At 30.0% G+C, this 13051-nt stretch overlaps 1 protein-coding gene across 1 annotated transcript in view; it reads right to left on the bottom strand.

The window, feature by feature from the left end:
- Positions 1-11076, bottom strand: part of LOC106121975 (uncharacterized) — a 36242-nt gene extending 25166 nt beyond the window's left edge. The window contains 1 exon segment of the mRNA NM_001312835.1: positions 10956-11076. Coding sequence (NP_001299764.1) covers positions 10956-11052 — 97 coding nt within the window. The 5' untranslated portion in view covers positions 11053-11076.
- Positions 11077-13051: the final 1975 nt, after the last annotated feature.

The raw sequence follows: 13051 nt of genomic DNA, 5'->3' as shown, positions 1-13051 counted from the left end.
ATTGATGATTATTTAATAAATAAACTTAACCTTCATACGTCAATAACACGTTTAGATATATTGAATTTAATTACACTATTTGATAAGAATGATAATTGAAAAGGGAATCTAATGCATAATCTTGCATAAACTTGACCCTCATGTCATAGCACGAAGTTTACCATAGTAACAAAATGGCCAATGTAGTATTAAATAAACGGATTTAAATTTATATTAAAAGTAAAAGGGTTGATGATAAAGAGAACAGTAATTTGCGAAAGAAAGATTTTATCAAATATTACAAAATTTCATCCCTATAGATTTAAATATTTATTTCTATAAAGATAGAAATAAATTGGTTTTGTTTAAATAAAAAAATGTGTGCTCAGATTAGATTTAAATCGATTTAAAGTTGGTTGAACAATTTAAACGAAACGTAAAACTATTGCGTAAAGAATTCATATGATTATTTTAAACGGTGAAGTTTGATTAATTGGTTCTATACTTGTATCATTAAGTACTGGATTATTTCTCGTGTAATTTTAACAGGTCATTTAGTTACATGCTTGTGACGGTGTTGCGAATGTGTTCACATAGCGCAATGTTTACTTGCGAGATAGTTCTTGGTTCAACAGGTGTGAGACTTTGGAACAGTATTCTTGTTAATGTTATCTTATTTGCTGCTATTTTTTACTACACATTTTGACATTATAAGTAAAAATATTTTAAAAATCAAAACATATTCATGTTACTGTAAATATGCATTTAAAAAGTCGAAGGAAATAAAAGTAATGTGGTGACAAATGAAATTATGGGAGAAATTAGAAATTTCTACAAAATTGTTGAATATAAATTTTTGTGAATATTTTCGATTATTATTAATATTTAAATGCTATGGTAGATTAGGTTTAGTTAAGTAAACAGTTTTTGAATTGACATAATTATATGATTGAACCTATAAATATTTAGTACTAAAAGTAAAAGTGATAAACAGACCTGGTATTGACATTATGAATTCGTACTGTTACGAACTAATCAGGTAAGTTTTGTAATCGCACGTCGAAGTATTTGATCTAGTTTTGTATAAGTATGTTAGTATGCTGATATTAATACTATAATGCATGTTGCAGTTTTCGAATAAACGTGATGAAATCAAACGAATACATATTAAGATACGATCAAAACTATTAACGTAATAGTAGAAATAATGCAATGATGAATATTGTAATAAACTACATAAGAGTTGTTGATTACAAAACAATCGTAACGATAAATTAATTCCATTTGTAAACAATTTATTGTAATAATTTGAGGTCATATAACTAAAAAGTATGAAGCTTAAACACATCATTGATTCCATGTAAATTGAATATTAAATCAAAATAATATTAACAATCTTGATATATTTAATGACCTTTCTCATCCCATATAGCACCGAATGTAGTGTATGTATACAGATTACATAATAATGCATAGGCCGTGGGAAAAAACTGTATTTCTTTAGTTGAAAGAACACTTGTACTTTTTCAAAACGATATATTTTAACAAGTTATAGAATAATTGTTAATGTCTTATTCAAGTGTATTATACTACGAAATTGGAACAAAAATATTGGAAAAAATGCAATAGTTGTTTTCAATTATAAGATTTCAATGTAATTACGCAACATAAAATACACAATCAATTTAATATGAGTAATAATGTAAAATAATCGTGTTAATGGTTTATTGTACACCAACTTTCTACTGTCATACGATGTGATATATTGTAATGGAATATAATTTTATTTACCGATTACATAATTACAATCATAATTCATGTTTAAAGGTGAATTTAAAATAAACTATCATGCATACGAATCACATATGTCGTCAACTCACACTGTCCCACCATGGATTTCGAAGCTACTCTATGTTGACTAGGAAAAAATTGACACAGCGGGGCGTCGCGGTGGTAAGTTAACACGATCCCGTGGCGTCCCACATTATGGCTATGAGGGAACAGAGGGGTTTAGTGGGTATGCTCCCATTCGGGGAGAGAATCCCACATAACTACCGTGCCTTCCCCGAGGCACGGAGTATGCCTAAAGCATTCCCCTCTGAAAAAAAGGCCAAAATCGACAATTCTGGTCTATTGCCATTATTGACTTCATACAAACCTTTAAATTTCTTAGCAAATATGTGTATAATGCATCAAGATTATTAACTTAGCTGTAAGAATATTGGATAAATGTCCATATGGAATTCTAAAAACAAACTCATTCAAGATGGGAATTTAAACCGGACCTGTAAATTAGTCACTTAATCACTTATGTACTATACCACGAATGAAAATTCTATAAGATCCCAAGAACAAATGTTCTATCAGTTTTATCGCTTAGTTAATAATAAAATCAGCAGTTATTTAATTTATTTAAATTTTATTGTTGCGTTGTAAAGTCTATTTGACACTCGTACCTTATAATCAAGTATAATTTCAAAATAATATTACATACATGATAAGTTCAACATGGTGACTACGGGCGGAGTAATTGCAAGCAATTTGCTCATATTCAAATAGTTGCGACCATGTTGAGCAAACCATACAAAAAGTTCCAAGTAATAGCACGCTGAGGAACAATAGTAATTGGCTTTCACGTTGATTTCGAAGTTTGGTTCAATGTTAAACGTGACTTATTCGAAAATGTAATGCGTGTAAAAATATTGATTTACTTATTTACAGTTATCATTTTTAGAGTCAATCTATGTCAGATATTTTGGGTTTAAAATGTAAAAAAAAGTTTAAAGGAAAGTTTGCTTATTCTGTAATAAAGTCGTTAGTATGAGTTACATTAACATAATTATGTATTTAATGTATTTATTAAATAACATCCGTTTTAAGGGTTATGTTTATGATATGAACTTAAAGTCAAAGCCGAAAGCCCGAAACGAAATTTGTCGTTAACCAGATGTATCAAGAAATTGGTTAGTAGGTCAACGTACGTATTAATCGATTACATTAAACTGTACATGACGTTATATAATATGATATATACAGAGCCTCCGGACATAATTTATACTTGTAACATGACCATATGGGTTGAATCGGGATTTTTAAAGCTTATTCCTGTTTTATACTGCAAGTGACTTTCTCTCGAGCCTTTTTCAAAGTTCTACGTAACGTATGAATAATATTGCATTAAACAGATTATAAATTTATCTGAGACCTTAAACGGATGTCTTTATTTAGTGTTAAATGACAATGGCATATATTAAAAATGAACAAAGTATATTTTTTATGTAATGTCTTTCACGCGTTGAAATCTTTTGTGGGTAAAATTTCAACTAGTGATGATACAATCATATAGGTATTTATCGTGACATTTTTGTGATCGAATTTTTGGACGAATGAGACGGAGTTGCGGTCGATAATTATTTTAGTACACTATTAAAACTAATTACAATATTCTAAGTACGAATGAAATACCAAATATCAGATTTCATGGAAACTTATCGTTAGTTATGGATTTTTTAGTTATTCTTTATTAGAATTTAGAAAAAGTTAACAAAGCTATTGCAACGGCATTCCGCAACCTAAATTACTTAGTTTGAACGCTTAAACTATTACAAGGTAAATATTAACAAAGATTTTCGTCACCCTAAATTAATATTTGAACCGAGAACTGTTCCAGTAATTATCGAAAAATCGTCTTTATGTTGTGAATTTATGGAATATTTCGCTTAAATTATCAATATTAAGCCCAAAGTAAATGAGATAATTCTCAAATAGGCTAAACGAGCCAGTTAATATTGGATATGACAATATAAAAAAAGTATCCAAGACTTAAAACGATAAATCGGGTTTTTCTCATATTTTGACCTGATGTTATTTCCCTAAAATTATGCACTCAAATCAATTGTCATTTAAAAAACTAAAAGCATTATACCTACTAAACTTTTCACAATCGTTAACTATCATTCAATTGGGATCATTTGAGTCGTTACGGACTGCGGGCGTTTTCAACAAAACATGTTTCGAAATTTTCCTGCAACATATAAGTACCTGCCTACTGCATTGTGATCGTGTTGTAATACTCCATCCTTGCATCGCACTCGCACGCCAAATTAATCCCTAACACAATTTCAATAACAATGCTGCTTGAAACTTCTCAATGTTGTATATAAATCCTTCGTCATGACATTTTACAATGTCGCAATATAAGGAGTGGTAAATTCCTATTGTCATCATATAAATTTGTCTAAAATATAATAAAGGTTTTATTAACAAAAGAGATGTACCAAATATTAATGTACTTTGTAATATAAAAGATCATTTTTGTTGCTAAAGTTCAGTGAATTATATCGCGTGCAATGTCAGTTTTCTAAGCATACATAATAAGGTTTATAAAACAAAATGTTGTGCTTTGAACTAGAACATAAATATATGTAAATCGAAGACTATTCTAGGATTCATTAAATTCTGACTGTCCGCGGAGAGGTTAATTATAAATAAGCATAAATGTAAAGTCTTTCATGAACACATTTGATATGTATAAAATAATATTTAGCTCGAAAAATATAATACAATCCTCACGATATAGAAAAAAACAAAACGTCAACAAGAAATATAATAAAATGGTGAATATAGACGATGAAATAAAAAAACATGAGAGCGAAAGTTAAATCTATATAAGGAATCGGCGCTCTAAATTGTTTGAAATTAGAACCGCGATAGTTTTATCTTTACGCTGTGTGGTTTTACTAGAGCCAAACGATTGCAAAAGTTTGCATTCGATATATGTATCTCGGTTGAATTTTAATATTATGGAAAAATACGAACGGAGAAAATTTATTTAATAAAAACATAAACAAAGTGTTATTAAATCGTTAATTGAATGTAAACGTATTCTATTTCAAACCCAATAAAAAAAAATACTTTTATAAATTTTTAAGATCATGTTCTTTTTGTTTTTGTTAGAAATAAGCGAACTTGTACTTATATATAGTTGTACTAATTAATTTAATTTGTTTTGCCCGATTTTAATTACTACGTAAACTCTTGTTAAACCACACAGTAGGTAAAATAGGAAGATACGAATAGGAACTTTCAATTTCATCCACTTTCTCTGCCCTTGCATTGAGGTCATTAACCCCGCTGACGTCACAAGCCCTAAGGATGCACGTGATAAAATTTAAAAGGCCATTAACTTTTCTAATTAACATTCCCTTTACGCTTCCCATATTTTTTTTATTTCTTTACAGATTGCAATTTTCGAAGCAATTTAATTTTTATTTGTGATACTTTAAATGAAATAAAAAGTTATAATTAGAATTTCTTCTGGAACCGTCACATTCTTTTTAATTTGTTTTTGTGATTACGTTATTTTACCACCGCTGCCACATTACGTCCTTATTTTTGATCATTAACCTATCATAATGCCTATTAATAGTATTAGATTAATTGTGGATGGTTATTACGGTTTAGACCAAAGAAAGTATGGATGGATTGTGTAAAAGATATACGTAAGAATGAATTTAGATATGACGGCTGATAGATATAAATGGAAGAGTAGTACATGCTATACAGACCCTCAGACAGGGGCATGTTGATGAATGCCTCTAACATTATGGTCTTTCACCTACCACAAGATATTATAGTAATATAGTTGAAATAAAAATAAAACAGGGTAGAAAACACCATGGACTCGGTGATAAATATTTTTTTATTTTACTAGGATTGTACTAAGACATAACCGGTTTCTGATAAATTATTTAATAATGTTCAAATTAAAATAAATCAATAAAAACACATTTTATAACTCGAAGTAGTTTGGTTCCGTACGTTTTAAATATAATAAGATTGTATGTTTTGTTATTTTATTTTACATGACTTCTTAGTCAAATATGCGTAATAATTTTAATAATAATTTTCAAGGAATTTTATTATTATTAACATTACATACTTTTTATTAAAGAGACGTTCCGACGTGTGATAGGTAACCCTTGTAATAAGAACCCATTTTTGAGTTGAACCAAATGGAAGTTTCATTAGATCCATTGAGTAATTTAGATGATTACGTAGCGGTTTGGTCTAGAAAAAATAATAAAAACAAAGATGAGGAATTCTAAAATGTGATTTATTAAAAGCCATATTATCAAAAAAAGAAAACCAGGTGTTCGTAACTAAAAACTGCTATTAATCTATTTTCTGTTGATTAATTAAAAAATGTTTCCTTTTATGTTTATCGCGAGTTCAATGACCTAAAATATGCGAAGAGAACTTTCAACGTCGACATTAAAACGAAATAAAAGTAAAACCAATTGTAAATTTTATTATTTTATAGTGAGAATGAGGTTATGTCACAAACGAGGTATTACCTGTTTCACTTTTTATACGATCAATGACCGTACTCTGCAGCGGAACCTTTTTAACTTAAGAATACGAATAAAAAAACAATCTGTGAAGTACAAATGAAATAAAAACTTTTTTCTTTTTGTAATAAGTAATGCATTGCTTGACTACATCTATGTATAAAATAGGTTAAAATTAAAATTGGATTGTAGTGTATTTAATATGTTTTGTATTTAGCATTTTTTTAACGAAACAATCCTACATAGAAGTTTTATTTATTTAAGCTTTGTACATAGTTTAAAGTACATAGTGTAACATTACATAGAAATACAGTAATGTACAGGTGAGCTTAACTCTAAAAGAGTTCTCTTACAGCTAACCTTGCGATACAGAGAGGATGTATAGTGGGTAATAACTGTATGTGTACAAGTAGACATAACTATATAAATTCTTACGTACTGCTAAACTTAAATATTTGAATGCTAAATTTAATAAATATAAATGCATAAATTAATTTAAGAAGATGTATGGTTTTTTCGATTTAATCATTTTACTTAAATGTGTTTGAAAGTTCTATTTACGGCTATTTCGCGCTCGCTTACATTCAATTTAATTTTGAATTACTCTCATAATAAAATCGATTACTTATAATAAAACATCAATTATATTTACGCAACGACATGGATATAATGGTAATGACGTAAATTTTATTGCACTACGTTGATAGTAAGTCGATACGAAATCGATAATCGATGACAAACGAATACTCGAAAAATTTGGAACATCGATTGCATTCCAAACTGATATCGAATGAAGTAAGTCGGAGGAAGTATTAGCAAAAGAATTGAAAGGTAATGAAATCATTGGAGCAATATTAATTGGTTCCGATAAAAGCGAAACGTGTTATATCGCGTTAGTAATGATGTTATCAGCGCTTTACAATATAAACAAATCACCTGTCCATTGTCGCCGTAATATTATTAAATAATTTTCTATTTGCATAAGTAAATATTTACTATGATTAAAATAATACTAATTACAGTAATTAATATCTTATCTTTTATATGTATGCGGATGAGAAATATGCTGCTAGGGGATTATATGATGCATGCTCTACGGCTGTAACTGTGTTCTAGGTAGGTCTGTTTACCTTCCTAAGTAACCCTTTACGTACATGTATTTGCTAAGAGTATCATTTGATATTCCGAGCGTCACAAAATCATCATTTGTACTATATCAAACATTTAATACGTTTATTATCTATAATAATATTAGGAAGAGTTTGTTTGTTTGAACGCGCTAATCTCAGGAACTACTGGTTCGATTTGAAAAATTATTTTTTTGTTGGATAGTCCATTTATAGAGGAAGACTTTAGGCTATATAACATTACGCTGCGACCAATAGTTTTTTTTTAATCCTGCACAGACGGAATCGCGGGCGACAGCTAGTAATAAAATATTTGATGTATGTAAAAAAATAATTTGATCTTCTGTCCTTTGATCATGTTAAAGATTAAATGATATGAAAATTGAAGGTGAATATTGTGAAAATAAATCATACAATAGTGTGTAACCTTGTAGATTCTCTATCCTAAACGATTTATGTTAAATATGACCTTAACTTCCTGGGTCTTCCTCGCAAAGGTATCATTCATTGAATTTAACATTTCAAGGAATTTTTCGTGACTTTTTTAACTAGGTTTTTTTAGGTAGGTTTGTTATCTCATATGTGTATAACGTAATTAAAAAAATGAAGGAAAAGACAAATTCTATTTATCATAATAAAAAAATCAATTATCTGTGATAAAGATCTGCTGAAAAGTGGCATTAAGTGAAGTTAGGAAAAATTATTCATTAATAATCTTTTAGAAACGGCGTTGGTCGAGAGCAGTGAATGATTCTAACTTTCATTTCAATATTCTCACTAGATTACTTCCGCGACTTTCCGAGCTGAGAATAATTTTAATACGAAGATGCAAACAGTGACAGTGTAAATATTATCATAACTCTTCAAGTTTCATTTCGTTTTTATTTATCCTTATAAAAATAATTTAATGCAGTTTTCGATATAACTTTTCCGTTAAGTATCAAGAATATGCATTTTCACTTTTTGTACACCAGGGGTCAGGGACATATAAGTACTGCTTTGAAAGTGGTCTTATGAGGAAATTTGCAAAAAAAAATCAAGACGTAAAACTGCGGCGCGCATTTTATCGTCCATGCACCAAGGGTCCTCTCTTTAGCAAAAAAGTCGTAAATGCCACAATACATTGTCAATAATGGTGCGCATGCGCATTCGAAACTCGACTTCATCGGGGTAATGAACCGGAGAGAATGCACGACTCAGGTAGATCAAATTTACACTCAACGTAAAGTACTTTAAAAATAAATCGAGAGTATTCAATAAACAAAATTCCACATTGGAAAAAATAAAATAAAATAATCGTGATTTTGATTTAACGTACGTATGTTTGATTTTTTTTTTAGTCCAGCGAGAGCTATGCTGTTTCCAACTATTCTTGTAAAATTCAACTGCGTCGCTTTCACCATCGAAATGTTTAATGTCAATTGAAAATTGTCAACATTAACGTTTTCTTACATCTACATAATTTACAAACGCCTTAAGGTTTAGTTTACTCATTGGCTTAATTAAGCAAATACAAAATAAAGCTCATCTATACTAATATTATAAAGTCGAAGAGTTTGAATATCCGCGCTAATCTCAGGAACTACAGGTCTGATTTGAAAAATTCTTTTTTGTTGGATAATCCATTTATAGAGGAAGGCTTTGGGCTATATAACATTACGTTGCGACCAATAGTTTTTTTTAATTCCGCGCGGACGGAGTCGCGGGCGATAGCTAGTAATAAATGTAGTTTAAGCATTTATTGATTCATGCAATATAATACTGTGCAAGTCATAAGTGTTTGTTATTTATTCGTCGTGAATGCCAATGCCCGGGTCAGTGACGCTGCAGCTAAACTTTTCTCCGATATTCCCAATTGCAATTATCGGACCATTGTAAGTGTTTACCTTCGTTACTTTGTCTTGTATATTTGTTAGTTTTCACTGACGAAACATACATTAAACAACATATATAAATCTTTTATAATAAGTTATTTGTATAACAGTGCAAATTATCGGCTGCAAGTTAATACACAATCCAATAATTACGAGGAACAGGATGATGTATTAGATTATAAATTAATTTTTATTATAAAACTCTTAAAGTACATGCTACTTTTTGTAAATATGTACGTACCTACCGCTAAACTAAAACATTTAACGTATTTTATAGATACAACAAACTAGAACATCAGGAAATTTGCTTACTATCTTTCTATTATCATATTGTTGTCAAAGTAATTACGAAGTAAAAAATTAGAAAAAGTCTATGAACAAAAGCACTGACCCGTAAAGTGTGTCGTGTGAATTACACAATCAAAGTGTTCCTCGGAAGTGAACGTTTCCGAGCTACGGTGACACTTGGGTTAGTTTCACAGGAGGGCAGAACAGTGGGGTATTGTGGTAGACAGTGCAGTAAACTTTTTATTTTAACGCACACTAACCGTGAATTTTAACTGTCAAAAGAACATATTGCTACTTCTCTTCAAGCAGAAAAAGAAGGATGGCAATTTTATTATTTTCGGGGTATTATGTAGGACAGTAGAAACTCATCGTCAAGACTTTTCAGTATCAGCGTTTAAATAATAATAGTACTGCACTGTCCTACTGTACTGCCTGACTATTCTACCTTTGTGTGAAACTAACATTAACAATGCCGTTGAAAACATCCAGTACTGAGCATTACGCATTTAGACGCTCGGTTTTCATTGTTTACGTTTGGAGGTTGAAGCAATTAGGTAATTTACTTCTGAATAATGGAAACGTCGAGGGAATCTATTATTTTATTCGTAAATTCAGGGCTGTGGCTGGACGATGCGTTGGTAACTTTTAACCTTATAATTTTGACGATGACTTCACTAGTTTGATATGAAATACAAAGATATAATTTTTAATCCAGTTTTATTGACGAATAGAAAAAAAAAACAATTTGGCAGAAATGTTTGTTCCATCTTTACCTACATTCATACATTTCCTATTTTAAGAATTACGGAAATATAAATTATTATTACAGAAATCATTTAATTTTGCTAAACATGCAAATTATGTGATCCTAAATATAGTATTCAAAATTTACTAAAAATATTGTAAGAATAAAATTTCGAAAGTTATAAAAGTATTATTAGTGATTCCTAGCACGGTTTCTGTTATGATGTTCTTGTATTGCATTGTTACGAAATATTTTCTTTTGTATTGAAACAATATTTCTGTAGATTTGATAGACCGTGACGTATTGCTTACTAGGTCAATGTCAATGGATGAAGAAAAATTGGTGGCAAATTATCCGCTAAAGTAATCCCTGATTTTTGCAACATGGAACTAAAATTGCAGTACCTTTTTTGCTTTATTGGTTAATCCATAAATTGTCGTGATTTTTGGTCAAAGAAACCTTAGTTTTTTAAGACAATTTACGGTCTGCTATATTTTTTTATTGTTCGATAGTTTTTTTTTTTACAAAATAAATTAGTTATAAAAAGTGAATCCCTTTGACTAATTATTTTTTATTATTCAATTATCGTTACCTTTAATGCTGAAAGATGTGCTGTGGTCACCGACTGGTATAGAAAAAGCCACGGAAAATGTAAAAAGTAATATAATAATTTTTGCACTGACACCCATATTGCGAGTCTCCAGATTTAATTTTAGTTAAATTATTTATTTCAATAAAATAAATTCAATAATTTTATTCGTTAACGCGGCTATAGGACGCAACTATTTCCCGCGTGCGTTCGGTAACATTTGCGTCAAACTGACGTCCGACACGGTCGGTGTGTTGTCAACAACTGAACGGTTCTGTTCAACTTTCTATCAGCTGGTGGTCTTAGTAAGCGCCGGCGCAACATCGCTTGCATTCGCATATGTTGACTTTTATTGTCTTTCTTAATTTCATTTTATAAAAGACGATTTAGTAAATTATAGATGACAACATACTTTACGTCAGCCAAAGGAGAAGGCTGAGATTTGCATTTGGTTTGATCCTAGCATACCTCTCTAGCTTAAACCACATTTATAAATGTATGCATTTTCGTCGGTTAAGTCTCAAGACAGACATTTCTTAGTATAATAATACATGAATACTTATTCGACGTGATTGCCAATAAAGACATTGTTTCTTCCTAATAAATCCAGTCGTTGTTTACGTTACGTTAATGTTCATATATATTGTGAAGAGAGATTATACGTATTTATTTTTAATTTATTTAACTCTCACATAGTATTGTAAAATAATGTGCATTGCATAATAATAATAAAGATATCAGGCACAGACACAGGCAGGCCGGCGGCCGTACGTAAATAAAGTCTAAAAATTAAGGTTTATAAAACTTCTTTAAGTTAGATCTTTTGCTAAAAATAGAATTATTTTCTTGTCATAACCAATACCAATAGTCTTTAATATGTAGTTATTAATGAGTTTTTAAGTTACAGTGTAAGTCTTTTTATAATAGCGCGACTAACCGTGCGACTCTGGTCGTGCGCGACTGCTATTCATAACGGCAATGTTTGTACCTAATAGCCTTCGCGCGACAACCGGTCGTGCGGTCAGTCGCTTAAGAGAAGAAGGCCTTAGACCCATTATGGTACATAATAATTTCTAATGTAAACTAACTTTTTGATATAAAAGTGCAGAGTAAATACTCTTACTGTAGTTTAGAGTTAGTAAATTATTAGTTGTAATAACTTTTAGATAAATATTATATGTAATTATATAGTTATTATTAGACCAACAAATAACCTTTTGTTCGTTAAACAGAGCGTGTTGAAAATAGCATAAAGAAACGCTATTAACCTAATTCCATGGATAAGTGGCCAATGATTTTTTTCATGTAGAAATAGGCGTTTACTATTTCTTGAATATTTTAGTCAAGGGTTAAATGACTTTTTTACTTATGGTTATTTTACCAGTTGAATTACAGGGTGTTCTGAAAGTCGAACTGAAGATATATAAAGTGAAACTATTTAATATTATTAGGGCTTTGCTTTTTTTAGTAAGTCATTGCTTAACGTACGTAAAAGTAAATAATTTTCTATATATTCATAAATCTTACTATACCAAAAACACTAAAAATGAATTATTAGTAATTTTGAAATGTTCGTGTATTCTATTACTATTATTGTCGTGCACGAAACTGTCATTTTTATCAAAGGACCTTGATGTTAACGCTTTTACTTTGCTTTCCACAATTTCGTTAATTTATTGTTCAATTAAAATGTACTAAATTTCAATAAAAAATCTAAGCCAATTTAATACGATCAAAAACAAAAAAGGATCTTTTAAGGATTAAGGATGAGCCCCTAAAATCATCGAACTAGGATCTGTGTCCAAAGAACAATTCCAGTAACAGATTTTTGCATTTTTGCTATGAATATTCAAGGAGGCAATTAGTGTGTTTAAAAAGTATGAGAATTATTTTATTGAAGCATCATTTACTTTATGTTACTTTAGAGTTGCAGATTTATCCAAGTTCAAGACCGAGACTCGTGTTGTGGATACGTTTAGATATTAAAAACAACGCATGTTTTGTATTCTCAACCATACGTTTTTAATCTTTTTAGTTCTACATATTAAGTATAAATAAGTAGATAATAGTTCTCAGTACATGCAATAAATTACTACCGC

The sequence above is a fragment of the Papilio xuthus genome, unplaced genomic scaffold, assembly GCF_000836235.2.
Source record: "Papilio xuthus unplaced genomic scaffold, Pxut_1.1 DF826933.1, whole genome shotgun sequence".
NCBI lineage: Eukaryota > Metazoa > Arthropoda > Insecta > Lepidoptera > Papilionidae > Papilio > Papilio xuthus.
This window is presented reverse-complemented; position numbering and strand designations above follow the sequence as displayed.